The following is a 16,515-nucleotide window of genomic DNA, read 5'->3' as shown; positions in this document are numbered from 1 at the left end:
ATTTTCTTGCTAGTGCGGAGTAATTTAGTTGTTATGTATTATTTCTATATATTTACCTTAAACTGGCATTTTTTTAAAGTAATGAACAAGTTATTTTTTTCTCACATTTCGCTCAGCATATTTTAACAAGTATTTTATTCACATAATGAATATCAGTGAGGTACGTGTTATCTTGAGAAAAAAAAAAACAGTCAGTATATGAAAGTACTTCTCATTAGTTACGTTTTTGCATTTCCATGTTGGAAGGTAATAATATAAATATTGTACAGGAACACTGGATCTCTAATAAATACAATTTCATTGAAGTCTGTCAGCTTTATTAAAGATTTCAAAATACTTTAGCAAACATGAACAACATTACATTGTCTGCCAAAATAATATAAGGAAAATAATTAGTATGCACCAACAAATCTCACTGCGACCAAACAAAATGGCAAATAACATGACAATGCAAAAAGCATTAAATTCACAACCAACTCTGTTGCATCATACATATATACTCACATTATCATACTAACGCACTCGCACTTACACCGGATCATTTGTCATACATCAAGTACATACATACTATTTAAAAAGCTAACCTCTTGGCATCAGTTGAATTTAGATATAAAGTTAATTATAATGATTGTGACAATCATATTCTAGGTCGGCATTATGAAATGAATTGCATTGATGTGAATATATTGAGTAAATCATCCCCGAGCTTATTTTGCGTAATTTTGAGTAACTTGAATGCAAGATGTTGCTACAAAGATTGCATTGGTAACAATTCAAGTCTATCGACAATAAACAGTTTAAAAGTTTAAAAAATAAATTATACAAATTGCAATCTGAAATTTTTTTATGTACAGGGTGTCCATAAAGGAATGTTTACAATTTCACACCCCAATGACATAAATTGCAATTGACATACAAAAGATAACTGTCATTCATAGGATGCATGTGCTCAAAAAGTTCATGTCTCAGATTTTTGATCACCTGTTTTGTCCATTGCAGATGACAGAAGTTGCTTAATTTGAAAAGTCGACCAACCTTTTTTATGACGCTGGATTGGTAGAAATGTTCCAATTGCCAGGTTTCCTAAGTCACCTGATTTTACACCACTGGATTTTTTTGTGGAGCTTTGTCAAGTACAAAGAGTACTAAACTTCTTGGATTAATATTCATGGTTTCAAGACCGGAGGAACTAATGCCATTGGCACTGTTGCCAGGGACATGCTACGGCGAGGATGGGGAATTGGAAAAGCGTTTAGATGGATGCATAACCAGAGATGCACGTATTGAAGTGGACTGAACACCACAAAACCTATTGAGTTGGTGCATCATATGGACCATTATAATTTACTCCTTTTTATTTCAATTACAATTCTTGTTATTAAAGTGCGAAAAACGTAAACACCCTTTATGCATTGTTTCTTCAATTTAAATTTCTTCTACATCCATGAGAAACTGAAAGGTTTCTGACATACAGAAATAATAATAATAATTTAGGTTTTTACGGAGCAAAAAAAAAATACATTTCTCAAACTATTAAAGATAAAAAAAATTGAGTGTGTTTGTGTGTGCGCGCGAGTTCTTTCACAAATATAAATAAATTGGAAACAAGTAGATGTAAACAGCAGAATTAACACATTGTGCCTCAATGCTTATTTTGTATAACATCTCTAACTATTCATATACTTCCGTTTTGAACCTTTCCTCAAATACTGTAAGAATAGTTACGACATTTTATGTGTTAACTGTAATGAAGATTTAACCTGTAAACAAACCAACAGCCTGTGACAATACATCTCATCTTGAACACCTAATGATGACTATGATACATTTGAAATATTGTGTATAAAAAGATAATGTGGCAGAAATATATTTAAAAAAAATGTCAACCACAAAATACCATCAACAATAAAATATCTTGCAATAATTATTATTGGATAATTTTTTTCTAAATAAATTACTTCCTTACTTGAGAAAAATTTCAACTTTCAAACATATCAATACAGTTCCTAATTATGAGTTAATGTGTAAGTGTACACATTACAGTACATCTGCATGTATGTATTTCCTCAAAACATTCTCACACCCACACACAATCTCTCACAAAATTGTGAATTGCCTAATTTCTTAGGGTTTTAATATTAATATTTATACAATTTATACAACCAAACATAAATAATAAATTAGATGTTGGTAGTACAACATACATGCTAGAGAAAATTAAGGTATTTTTAAAAACAAAATTGGAGCCGCAGTGGTCTAGTCAATAGGGCATCTCACTGCCACGTGGGAGACCCAGTTCGATTCTCAGGGTGGGTGATCTGAGGTTGGAATTTTAACGACCTTGTCCTTGAATAAAGCGGCTCTGGGGTTTACCCTACCTCAAATGAATGGGTACCTGGGGGGTAAAGGTGATCAGAGCATGGTGCTGATCACATCAACCCGACATCCTCTAAATGTGCCTTCATGACACGGTGCGATAAGCATGGGGAACTTTACCTTTTAGTTTTAAGAACAAAATTACAGTACTCTCTCCAATGAATGCAAATAGAATATTAGGAAGAAAAATATGCTCTTAAAATACACTTTCACACTGTTGTACTTAAAATATCTTCGCAACTATGTTGGGAACATAAGAATCTAGTGATGCCAAGAGGTTAAATTATTATGAATGCTTGGGAATGTTTTCTTCTTTTTACAATAACAAAGTCTAATTTTCAATGCAATACACTACATATTTCTTTTTACATTAAAATGGTGTAGCTAGTAGCGAAATTTAAATCAAAAGATGCTAATACATCTGCATATTTTCTTTTTACTCAACAAGTCTATAATGTTTAAATATAGCAGCCATGAATGTTCAAATCTTCATTCTCAAACAACTTCATATATTGCCTGCTTTAAATCTCCTACGTTAACAATTAAGATATTTACAATACTTTGTCTTATACCCTTTCCAGGATGAACAAGTCCGACAGAGGGCAAAACTTCTACAAAAAGACTACATCATAGTTAACCAGCAGTTACAAATGGAACACTCGATATTCCAATTCCTAAAATCTTAAAATATGAATAATACAGACACACTTTACGCCTATTCATGCATATACTCTTCTCACAAATCCATGAGTATTTACAGAACTGAAAAAAAAAAAAAGACACCAATGAAGAAGTACATAGCATAGAATATTAATGCATAATTTTCTCATTCTCACCACAAATGATGTACACCCCTTTAATAATATGGCAACTTTCACATGCCTAGATAACGAACCATGGCACATCATATAGTAAATAAAAAATACCTACACGTTATAATTTACTGTTCAACTTTTTATCACCTATAATAGAATCAGAACCGAGATATTTACAGTTTGTGATCAGCAAAGGAAAAAGACTAGAAAACTCTTCACTGAGTAATTATATCATTGGTAAGTATTTCTGAGCAAAATGATTATCTACAAACACCACACACTATATATTTCTGTCTTCTATATTATCACTATTGTTATAATGACTTAGACCTTTGATTTCATGTCGCCTAGGAACAGAAAGGCTTCAGGAATTTCAAGACAATTGTATATTTTCGTTTTCTTATACAGGAAGCTATTGAAATCTTTACAACTCATCAAAAATACGCACACTAGTATTATGATTTAAGAGAAGTAAAAATAATGATTATTTATTTATCTCATATCATTGTAATAGTTGCCAATTCGAATTATGGAAAGACACTGCAGTTACTAAATTTTCGATTTGTTGTCATAAATGTGAACTTGTATATTTTCAAAATATTCAAATTGACACAGTAGTAATGGCAATCAATTTTGCCAAAAATTTAAAGTTATATTAAAAGAAGATAATCTTTTTATACATGTACATTAACACAATCTTGTAATAATGCACAATTAAGAAAAGTATGTACATATTTAAAACAATATAAATAGGAAAATCCACTCAAAATGTTCTACAAAGTAATCAACAAATGCTGACGAATTTTATTATTACATCTACTGTATATTCAGAATAGAAAATTTAGAACTTACTGAATATAAGAAATAAAAATTCAACAAACAAATGATACTTTTTCTTTTTAAAAAAATCATTTTAGCAATGAGTATTATGAATCTATGCGCAATTTATATCAAACAAAGTTTACTTATCACGTTAGATTAAGAAAAGAAAAAACACTAACTTTATTTATTACCTTTTTTGTTACGTAAGCTTTTAGAGACTTGAAAGGGCATTTGGAAATATGAATGAAATATAGTTTCATGTTTAAGACATATTTAGATGAGAATTTAACCTTTAATAATTCAAGCACGAAAGAAAAAAAATAAGACAAATTGTGAGTTACAATAGTAATTGTGAGAGACGGAGCAACAATATATAATTCCTTGTTACTTTGGTATAATCTCTTATACAAAAAATTCTATCACCTCTACAAAGTTGTCCTAGTCAATCTATGTACTATAGGAATCACACACGAAGTTATTCGATGTGTTGGCATATTTAGGCTGCAAAAGTGTGTGTGTCTGTGTTATGGAGTATAGATGTAGACGGACAAGAATAGAATTACTTCGCTACATAATCTGTATGAAAATATTGCTTAGAAGTGTAGTGCCTAATAATAAACATAAAATATATATTCTAGGAATTATACAAGAATAACAAATACTTAGTGAGCAAAGCACTGCACAGATTACACATTTTTTATAATGAGCAAGTTTTTTTTGGACATCTACAAACTTAGTTATATGACATTAAGAATACGAAAAAATGCACACACTTATGACAAAACGTAAAAAGCATTAATTTGTTTTCTGTACAATTTGATTTTGAAAATAATAGATGTAATTATTTTACTATTTCGCCTAACATGCACTTTATCTGCCACCATTTCCAATCTGATAAGTTGACATGTAGTAAAAAATTTACTAATTTGGTGAAACTTTTTATAGTATACAGCACGTGATAAGCTAGGTGTCATAGTTACTTCACACATGCAGTTGCCTGAATGAGACAACCAAGATCCTAGTCAGGTTTTCGAATGCACCCTACAAATTTCACTCAAAAATTCACGAGTGTCTTATCACACTTCTGTTATCAGATTTCTTCTAATACGCTCTTTCCTCTAATGCTTGAAAACCTTTGAAATAGTATCTTCCTTAATTCCCACTAAACAATAGCAATTTAAACTTTCAATTTTATAATGAACACATTAAAAAAAAAAATACACTGGTTAACTGTAAATGTCTTGTTGTCCATAACCTCAACTTTATTATATACTTAAAAAAGTGGTTTCTGGTACTGCAAAAATAAATTTTATTTTAGATTTTAATATACTACATATTTGCAACAAAACTTCAATTGGGAAACTCAATAAAAGGATAACAATGTTTTTTAGGTTATAAAAGAGAACCGACAGCTTAATTTGATTCAGTTTTTTTTGAGACTGATAATATTAAAACTTAAAATATTATCCCTTGGAATATAAATGTTAACATAGAAAGCTTTAAAATATTTTAATAAATTATTATTATTACTATTGCCAGAATGCTAGAAGTCCTCTTATAAAGAACATAAAGAGTGTCCATAATATGTGCAAATATTTTGTTCACTTTATGCACAGATAGGCTAATTGGGAGTGAATCTACAGTTTATAGTGAGATCTGAACCACTATGTGCTTCCACTGGGTATCACACCTGAGACACCTTGATTACAAGGTGATGGCATGGTTTTAAGTATGAAGTAGAATAATTAAAAACGTCATAAGCATGAATGCTAACTAAATAGTTTATATTGCAAGGTTTTTCTCGAAGTATCAGATTTTTACTTCACATAAATATAATTCAATAAAACTATTTATATTTGTAAGAGAGGCTAAACTTTTAACACATAATAAATAAGAAGCTATTATATGCTGATTTGAAACACACTCACTTCTTGAAACAAGAAAGCTATTGTAATACATGCACCCAGAGGCATGTAGCAAAAAGTAAAGAATTAAAATGTTGTTTCAATAAAATTACAACTAAATACGTTAATGAACACCGTTGCCATCGAGTAGATATTGCCTAGAACATTTTTTCTGCAGCCGACAGAAGAGAAGAGGGAGGCCGTTCCGCTATCCTGAAGAGGCAACAAGGGAGAAGACGGTGCCTATGCAAGGAAAGAGCGGGGAAGGACTTTGGGGCATAGTGTGCTATGAGGTTATTCATATGCCTGTTAAGGGGTCCTGTTGCCGTTCAGACCTACCAGATCAGCCAGTGTTGTCACATCGGATTGGCAGAAAAGAGCTAAATCCCGCCTAAAATAGGAGTACCATTTCTGTGAAGCAACTAGAGGTAGACTGCAGAGCCAAGGCTGGATTGAACTACAACTGAGACCAGTTAGGTAATAGACGAAAATATAGTTCCTTGGTGTGATTCGTGATTTGGACAAACCTTGCTCCAAAATACTAAGTTGGCAAAAGTAGTACGTACAGCTGGGCTTCCCTTCCACAAAGGAGCGGAGGTCTGTCGTCTGCTCAGTGCTCACCACACAAACGTCAAACTGACCCGAGAAAAGTGTGGTTCTTCTTCTTCCCCTTCGCAGCTCATTGCAAAGAAACAGAGACAGATGAAGAATTGACAAGGGTCTACCACTATTCATTGGATTTTCGTGGTAATTGTCTCATGAGTGGTAGTTCTTTGAAGGAGTGTTTGTGGCTAAACCACTGTGATTGCAAAACAAGAACGAAATGAACAAATATCTGGCTCCAAGACATGTTTTCTTTACTGAGGGGGGGGGGGGGGTGATAACGTCTGGCAGGCATAATTGTCGTACTGATAGCCGGTAAGACTTTTGAAAAAGTCACGCCACGCCACTGCATGCACCCAACAATGTATGTTGACAGTATCAAACAGTTATCAGTTGAAACAATAAATCCAACAATATATGTCAGAAATCTGATACATTTTCAAATTTGTATACAATCTTAGTTATATTCCACAGTAAACAGAATATAGTGCATCCAGGTATGAACCAATTGGTAGATAGTGATGGCATTACTAGTACAGAGATTATTATCGGTAATCAATAATTTTACCAATCATGCAGCATGCAAGCATGTTATTCTATTATTGTTTGTATGAATAAATGTAGAACAATTTACATGTCTGTTTCACATATGTCACACATGTTGATTCACGAGCAGTAAACATGTGTGTTTGAAATTACATTGAGAATGATTATCAGTTCAAGGCAATTACGTTCGTAATATTCTTCATGGCGACATTACTTATAGTAAGCCTTGGTTGCCCTGTATCCATTATAACAACATACATAAAATTTGAACTATGCTGGAACTTTATGCAAGGGCAGATAAAGTACATACAGGACGTTCAGATATATGAAAACTGCAACTGTATTAAGCAAAATAAACATTGTATTTTCTCATAGTTCCCGTCTCCAGTACAATATTTTCAAATAAATTGCATGTTTCCTTGTTTCATACACAATGAGCAGTGAATATGAACAACAAACTTCACTCACAAATAAAATGATATTGGATGGCTAAATTCATTGTAATAGTACTATATGGCCGGACTTAATTATGGAATTACTCGAAAATTGCATTCAGCTCTAAGCTGGGAAGGATAAATCAATTACCTTGATCTTCCTTGTATACAGAAAAAAATTAAAGAGAAAGGATTTGTTTTAGATCCATTTACATTGCAAAATACAATTATTTACAATGTAAATTTTCATCAGTTTCGCTCTTTGAATGTCAGACAACTTAAACACAAAGCAGATGCACTTGCATTTTGCACTGCATGCAGACTGCCATGACAACAAAACTAATAAAACAAAATCTGTAATAAACAGAATAAAAATCAGTCTTTGTTCCAACACTCCAAACCCTTACAGCAATCATTTCCGCTTATAAAAAATCTTAAATAGAGATTGTTAAAGAGGTCCTAACCATATTTATTATAGTAATTTTTCACTTTCCAAAACAGTTAACACCAAAATGTGACGTTAATACTTGTATTGGATTTCTACTTCTTGTTAAGATACTCCTAGAATACTGTAGATGAAAAGAGGGGGGGGGGGGTACGAAGGTTTTTATATTTTATAATTTACTACATCTGCAGTGAACACATGTCATATCACTTTAGGGGAAATCACACTTATTGTAAATAAGGAAACATGGTGTTCTGCCCAATACAAGATGGCATTTTACATACACTCAACAGACCTAACATTTTGTATACATAAAATTCTGCAAAATAGTATACTATCTGTACACCATACATTACAATAAAATTACTGGCAAATATGGCAGTAGGGTAAATTATCTAGTACAAATCCATTGAAAATACAGAAAATTGGAATGCTACTTCAGATGTAGAAGACTATATATATATTTATGTATATTTCTGTGTGGAAAATGTTTGCAAACCTATTTCTACATCTTTGAAAATTTGTACAAAAGAATTATCTGGAAATAACTGTGTATATTTATATATAAGTCACTGTTATTTGTCAATTTATAAAAAAAGGAATAAATAACCCATTTCCAAATGAAAGGGGGGGAAGGGTACCGAACCAGTATACCACAAAATTAATACATCATGTGAAAGATACGGTAGTATACTGGTTCAGAAAATTCTCACTGCCGATTATGCTTTTATATATATTAATCTTTGTAGCATCAATGCTGAACTAAAACATTCCAATCCTATGCTATGTGGTATTTGATATCATTATCATAGGGAGTTCAGGGATAGTACACACTTCCTTCCGGAAACAAACCACTTAGGCCTTCCTTACATTTCCTCCGTAAATACAATAGGTGCTCTTCCAATCGATGACTGCAAATTGGAACTTTCACTGTCTGATTTAACTGATGACGTCTCACTGCCAACTTGCTCTCTTTTTAGAGACAAACTGATATCGTTCTTCTCGGAAGTAGGGGTGTGCTTCTCAATATTGCTATTCTGCGGTAAAGCCTGACTGCCGTTGACTTTTATTTCATTTACGGATTGAGACCTGGCATGGTTGCCGTTTGGCCCCTTCTGGACTATCTGATTAGCTGACTGTGATCTGATATGACCCCTGTTGTGTGAAAACTGTTCTCTCAATGCCATTTGGTATGCAACTTCGAATGCTTGTCCCAGGGTTAGGATAACTTCTGTTGCTTGATCCTGCAGGAAGGAAATTGAAAGTTGTAAAATAGATCAACATGATGAATGTTAAAATATAACACTTTAGTACAGCTTTATTTTGGTATTATTTTCAGACCAAAAATTGAACGAAAGACCTATCCTGAATTGTAATCTTTAAACAGAAACACATTAAATTTATCTTCATTGCACAAAGACGGTTAAAATTCATACTTTTATATAAAATGAAAATTTAGTGAATATTGGCAGTTACTGAAATAGGTAGACAATGAAAATTCTTTCAGGAGTAACATAAAAGGGGATGGCAGAGAAGTTAACTGCCCCCCCCCCATAAAACATTTTACAAAAATGAGTAATTGTTACCTGTGCCATTTTGATGTCTAAAAGTAAACGGCAACCACCTCCCAACATCTAAAACCACACCAAATAATAAATGTAAAGAGTTAAGGGATCAGTTTTGACAACTAAAATTAAGTGATCTTCCCTTCCAGATGTCTAAAACTAACAATGAATCAAGAATTCATGAAAGAAAAAGTGGCGATAGCCGCCCAACCCCATGTCTAAAAGTAAGGGATCACCTTACACCAGCACCAAAAATTAAGTGATCACCTCCATCTTGATGTCTAAAAATTAAACAACCACTTCCTTCAAAACATCTAAAATGTCAATAAATCATCAATTAACAAAATAATAATTAAATAGTAACTGCCACTACTCATGTCTAAATTTAGGTGATCATCTCCTACGATGATATCAAAACTAACAATAAATCTTCAACACACCTGGCTGACAACAGGTGAAAAATAAAACCACCATCCTAAAATAAAGTTTCCTGATATGATGGGACTATAGAATATTAACAATTTAACTAGTTCAACACTACAATGTAGATAATTGTATAATATAAAGACAACTTAAATCTTTACAGATTGGTCATGTGATCACATTAAAAACGTACTTGTAGTGACTAAACCATATTTCTTTTTTTAAAAAGCTTAGCTAATTAAAAACAAAAACACTTTTGATATTAGCTGAATAATGTAATACCACACACACACACACAAATTTCCAAATACTTGAACAATAGTACAATAAATTAAAATGAATATAAATAGATGAGATTAATAATACTTACCATGGTGTGTACACAAAATACATGGCAATAATGGTCCTTGGTTAGGTGGTCCTTTGTGATGTATGCAAAATGTGTGAGATCGTCTGCATCTTGACATGCACAGTGAATATTTCTAATTTCATGTTCACATATAATGTCCTGTAATACATAAATAAGCATACATTACTATTCAAAATAATAAAAACAAAACAACAAAAGACTGTTGACATTTTGTCTCCTTTGTATTGCTTATATCATTTGATTTTAAAATATGTTCTCTAGGAAATTATACAATTAAACAAATAGCCCTCCTGCATAATATTTCTATTTCTATTAATGTTATTATTTCAAATTAATTATTAATGTTGTGTATACTATATGAATTTTCATGCAAGTATTGGTTATAAGACACTATTTGTATCAAAAATACGTGGAAGTATGATTTGAAAATTTTTGCAACATATTTACTCAATAAGGTGTCATCATTTTGTCTTCAAAATTTAGTGTATATATGTATTAAGTTACACACACCCACACTAACACTCCCTCTACATGTATGTATATTTACTAAGCCCAATTTACATTTATAATGAACAAAGTAAATAGGTATACAGATTGCCACATCTACAAAACATTGTAATAACCATGTAACATGCCAAATGCACAAAACAGGTTATTACAATACGTGAAACTAAAACAAAAGATGTAATGCATTTCACGTTAAAATAAAGCAGACACTTCAATTACGCAAATAGGGTAAGGAAATTTGGCAGTTGCTTCACATGTGAGTACAAGTACAATTGTGATGACTGAAAAAAAAAAAATCAAGACACCATATTCACTAATATAACTGAAGGATTTCGAATATTATATCAGGTAACAAATAAATTACAAACAGCGACAAACACACATAAAATATTTACGAGTAATTCTTAATTTTCATTTGATATTTTATGACAACAAGAAACGTTGTACTAAAAAATTACAAATCTACCTTGTTTGTTGCATTGAGAAACTTTACTCCACGGTACGAGACAGATAAAATGACATCTGGTGTTCTCTTGCTTTCTTTTGGAGATTTCTTTAGCTTTTGTATTGATTTTTTTGTTGATTCTGTGCCCCTCAGCTCTTTCACCAAAGTTGAGCCTAGATACTGGAGGAAAACAAAGAAAAATCAATGCTTCTGAAATAGAGAATGAAAATAAATTCACAACGTTTTTATTTTGATTTGCTTTATTTTACTTCGCTTTTCTGCCACTTTTTGGCTAATTGCGAAGATGGGGATGAGTGATGATACAATGCAATTGATGCCTTGCCTGGGATTCGAACTCGGGACCCCTGGCATAGTAGCACGATGTGCTAACCACTCCGCCATGGGAGCCGGCTAAATTCACAATGTAAATTTATGACGTTTTTTACACAAACACCTTCTGGAGATTGCTAACCTCAATTTTAATGATTATAAAATTAATTTCAAAACATTTGGTAGCGATTTGATAGTTTCATCAAAGTTTTTCATTAATTTGTACAAAGAGAATTTTAAAATAAACGTTTCTTGGAGACAAATATAGTCAAAACAATATTTTCCCTTCAATTCCGATATTTGAAGAAAAAATTCTGACCTGCAGGCTCAATTAGTTCTTTCTTAATAAAAAAAAATAAGGATATTAAAAATTATGTCAATGGACTAAGCTTTTGATCAAGGTTTGAGTTTTCTGTGCTAAAAGGCATTATATACAGGTGAAATACAGTTATATAAGGTAATAATATCAAGACACAGTAAATTTTGAATTAAAATAGCTTTGAAACACACTGTATAACTGAAAATTTCCAATAACTAGCCTTCTCTTTTTATTTAAAGTGGGACTACATCAGTAGCGTACGCAGGATTTCATCAAGGGGGGTGTTATTTCGAAAACTTTCTACAAATTCACATTACCATTGTTTTATTATACTTTAATAAATAATAATAATAAATTAATTAATAATTATTATAATTAATTAATTATTTAATTAGTTTAATTACTAATAATAATTACTACTAATGCAGCTGCTATTTATGAAAGAAATAGAACAAAATTACATTTCTTTTGTTTCTTGGTTACAAAATAATTGTCTAGTCAACGGTTGTATATGATAAGTGAGACATTTTAAGTGTGAAGAAAATCCATAAAAACAAGCAAATATATTAAATTTATTGAAATAATCAAAATATGAAACTCATCCAAGGAGCCGCGCTGGTCTAGTCTGACCACTTCGTGGGATATCCGGGTTCGATTCCCGGAATTAGTTGGAATTTATCCAGCCTTGTCTCCGCACCAAGCCTCATAACAATGGGTGGGTACCTGAGAGCAACCCTGGGGGATGAAGGCTGCCGGAGCATGGTGCTGATCACATCACCTGCAAAATAGTTCGAGATCGAGAATCTTTGGGACCCACCACACCACTACGTGTGCCTTCATGGCACGGTGCTGTATGCACGGGGGAATTTACATTATCTTTACCTATGGAACTCGCCCAGGATGATGATGAAGCGCGAGAATACATGTTGCTAAATTCCACTGAGTCTATGTTTTCGTTGAAAAGTAAGTTTATAGGCATTCCAACACATTTATCACTTCTAGGTGATTCACAAAGCACTTCTTCAACATTATTTAATGATGTGGATGTAGACTCAGCATCACTTGAGAGTTCACAAGGGGATGTGAAATCAGTACCGGGAAGAACATTTGGAATAAGGTCGGCACACTGCGACGAAGCAAGGAATTTTCACAATTCTCGCGAGAGTCACTGCGCGACTTTTTGCAAAACAAATTGCAAAATTGAACTTTGCGGCTGCTTAGATTGTGTTTGGAATGTTGTGTTTTTCTTCATGCTGCATGGGAATAATAATTCAAATTATTATTATTATTATTATTATTATTATTACTGTCGCAGATCTTTGACTGTGATAAATTAGCCATTTTTATTTTTTTCTACAGCATTTTCCATAATATTTCAAAAGCTCAAGGGGGGGGGTTTAAACCCGGTAACCTCCCCCTTGCGTACGCCACTGGACTACATTACTGAACGAAAAGTGTTGAAGAATTTGAAGAGAGAATCATGCTGATATTCAAAACTTTGAAAATGACTTATATTCACAAAATTATCCAAGTGTTCCCAGGAAAATATAATGTCTGTATTTTTGTAGTAGTTTGGTGTTTCCTCAATGGCGTACTTCTAGCACTGTCGCTTTGTAATTAATGGGTCTCAGGTTTGATCTGCGGTGGAAGCACATTGCACAGCAGTTCGGATTCCACTTTAAACTGTAGGTCTGGTCCTATCTGAACATAAAGTGGACTTCATACTAATTTTCTAGTAGCTTAGTGGGATTATGGTCATGCTGGTAACCACTAACAAAAAGTGATAACGATTTACCTGAATTTTCTGCAAAGCAATGTTTGCCATTTAATAAGTCTACTAAATGAACATATAAGATAGTCAGGAGCGGGCCTACAGTTTAACCTGGTATTCAGGCTAGTGAAAGTGAAATGTGCTCTCAGTGTGGAAAGAACAATAAAACACTTACTGATGCGACATAGGTAACGGATCCATTGACAAGTACTTGAGGTTGGTGTCGCCACTGGGTGGTGAGCGTTGCAGGAACGCCAACAAGAAGTTCGGATGGATCTCTGATCGACAAGTCTTCCGATCCATTGGCAGTCTTCACCGGCGTTGCTGTCCCAGGTGGAGGGGGCGGGGGGCGACCCTTCTTGTGACTGTGCCTCAACGTCCCCGTGCCCGAAACGACAGGAGATTTCGAAGGATTGTCCGTCGGGAGCTTCTCCTTTATCTCCTCTTTCAGTTGGTTGATGCTGGACTTCTGGAACAAATAAAGTTGTGAAATAACGCATACGAAACACAGCAAATGTCTTTATAATAAATATTTTGTTATTACAGATACAGTAAGTGACCAATTACGAGGGCAGGCTGAAAGTAATGCCTGTTATTGTTTTGTGACGGTGTAAAGACATTTTGGATTTTGAGCAACCATGCATTGTACTCTTCAGACTTACCCCCTTCTCCATTCCAAGTTTCAAACTTCTATCACCAGGGGTTGCTGAACTAGAGCGAGGAAAATGGCAGCATGTAACCATACTATGTCGGTGCACCTGAAACTGACCAAGTTTCTAACAGCAGAAAATGTGTCCCCCAATTGACATTCATCAGAGAATGAAGGCTTCTTATGGCAATGAATGTGTAACGTCAGTACTGTATGATGTTGGGCTGTTCATCTCACAATGAAAACCCCTGCCGAGGAACTCTCAACGTGTGTGACAAAGAACTTCATCAACCCAGAAAAAAATAGGAGGCATTACTTTTCAGCCCGCCCTCGTACATATGAACAAGACGACACAAATCTCAGAGAGAATTATATTGGCTGTGGTTTGACGTGACAGAGCCTCGCTTGCCTGCAAAAAATACGATTTCTTTCCAGGGTGTACTACGTGGAAGACAGGTTGACATTGCAGTGTTTTCCCAGAAGTAGGGTTACCCGTAGGGGGAATTTTCCCTTAAAATAGTACAAAATTCAACACGTACATATTTTTTTTAAAAAATATGCTAAAAAAAAAAGTTTACACCTTGGCACCATGCTCAATATGTGCAATGAGGAGGTGAGGAGGGGGGGATCAGAATGTATTTCCTTACAAATTTATTTACTTCAGCTGGTTCCAAGTCGGTTTTGCTACTAGGTGCACCATATTTAATCTGTTAGATGAAGAAATGGAAGAATTTAGGGGGCAGATCAAGTAAAATGTTCAGGAAAGCTTAAAAAGAAGCATATTTCAGTAATAGGATAGCCGTCAGAATTAAGTCCTATATGGGGATTGTGACATGATCTGGGGGGGGGGGGCGCACTATTGGAATTGGGGGATAGGCACGTGTGTCCAGAAGGATACTAATTGAAGGACTCGGGTGTTAAACATGGTAAGTGACATTTTCTGTATGAACCCCAGCGCTGTGTAACTTCGGTAACGTCCTACTATCGCAGTTACCGAAACAAGAACGCGTTTCTTCACTCCCCAACTAGTTGCCGCATTACTTTGCTTTAATTACTGAAAGTTTGCAGCTACGAGAAACGAACGTCACCCTAACGAATCACCTTTATTTACATCAGAATGGATATAAGTGTCAGTTAAGAACTCTGAGAGGGGCACGATTACAGCAACACATCCAGGCACACACGTGGAGTGCGTTCACTTCCTGCACTAGGCAGCCCGGTAATGTAGCACAGATGAACGATCATGTTCTATGGTGGGACGGTCACATCGAATCACGGTTGCATAAGCAAGCCATGACTACGCAGTAATTAACCTGTTCTCTGTTCGCAATCCCTGTGCATTGTCAGGAATGAAGTGGGAGAAAGAAGAAAAAAACTGCGAGTAGGAAAAAACAGCGTTACTTCACATTGGCACTCTAGCGCTCGCTCCAACCAGGAGGGGGTTGAGTTGAAATTGATGGCGTGGCGGCGAAGCAGGCATCAGCAGACGTACGTGCGTGGTAATTGTGAAAAAGCATAATAATAAAAGCCAGCGTAGGTGGGATGGGGGCTGCCCCGGGCGCCAGAGATGAGATTTAAATGCTTTGTCGCACAGAGGCGTACGGTTGGCGGGACAGGTAACACTGACTGGAGCGATAAGGATACGCGAACTGCGGAAAACTTTGTTTGTGACGAAATTTCACGCCAGGCTGCGCGAAATGCGACATATAGAGCAGAAGCAAAACTTTCCTCGCTAAAAAAAAAAAGTGAAATAAAATTAGGGAATACGCCACATTTATTTTTCACTTATGCTCTGGGGTACGAAAAAAAGTGAGAAGCGTGCATGCCTCATACGACGCAATCTACAACAATTATTTCCAGACGAGTTTTCACCGCGAAACAAACTCGCGCGAAGACTTGATCGTCGCTGCGTGAAAAAAAAATCAACCGGGTTTCGTAACACGTGGACGTCCGCTGTACGGCAACTCGTAAATTAATTTGAAAATCATAATGCAAAAACGTGCTGGAGGAAGTTCCTTCATCCAAGACGGTCTGCACGGTGCAAACTCCAAATGTATCCATGCATGCTACACACACACACACCTTCGTGCACCGAAAATCCAGGACCGTAGCTAGAATTGACCTCAAAGGGGGGCGGGCTCTGGAAACCAAGTCAATTTTTCAAAAGTTTAACCATTAAAAATGAAGGTAA

General features: G+C 34.6%; 1 protein-coding gene across 2 annotated transcripts in view; it reads right to left on the bottom strand.

Moving 5' to 3' along the window:
• Positions 1 to 308: 308 nt before the first annotated feature.
• LOC145988628 (ankyrin repeat and SAM domain-containing protein 1A-like) overlaps positions 309 to 16,515 on the bottom strand; it is a 200,706-nt gene continuing 184,499 nt past the window's right edge. The window contains exons 14-17 of one of the 2 annotated variants that reach the window (XM_083123652.1): positions 13,851 to 14,144; positions 11,277 to 11,435; positions 10,304 to 10,441; positions 309 to 9,189 (exon numbers count right to left, since the gene is read on the bottom strand). In XM_083123652.1, the coding sequence (XP_082979778.1) occupies positions 8,812 to 9,189; positions 10,304 to 10,441; positions 11,277 to 11,435; positions 13,851 to 14,144 (969 nt within the window). In that variant the 3' untranslated portion in view covers positions 309 to 8,811. The remainder of the gene's footprint in view (positions 9,190 to 10,303; positions 10,442 to 11,276; positions 11,436 to 13,850; positions 14,145 to 16,515) is intronic. The other variant, XM_083123653.1, reaches the window with a different exon arrangement.

This window comes from Lepisma saccharinum, chromosome 6 (genome assembly GCF_977018435.1).
Source record: "Lepisma saccharinum chromosome 6, izLepSacc3.1, whole genome shotgun sequence".
NCBI classification, from domain to species: domain Eukaryota; kingdom Metazoa; phylum Arthropoda; class Insecta; order Zygentoma; family Lepismatidae; genus Lepisma; species Lepisma saccharinum.
Note: the sequence above shows the minus strand (reverse complement) of the source record. Positions and strands in the feature narration are given on the sequence as shown.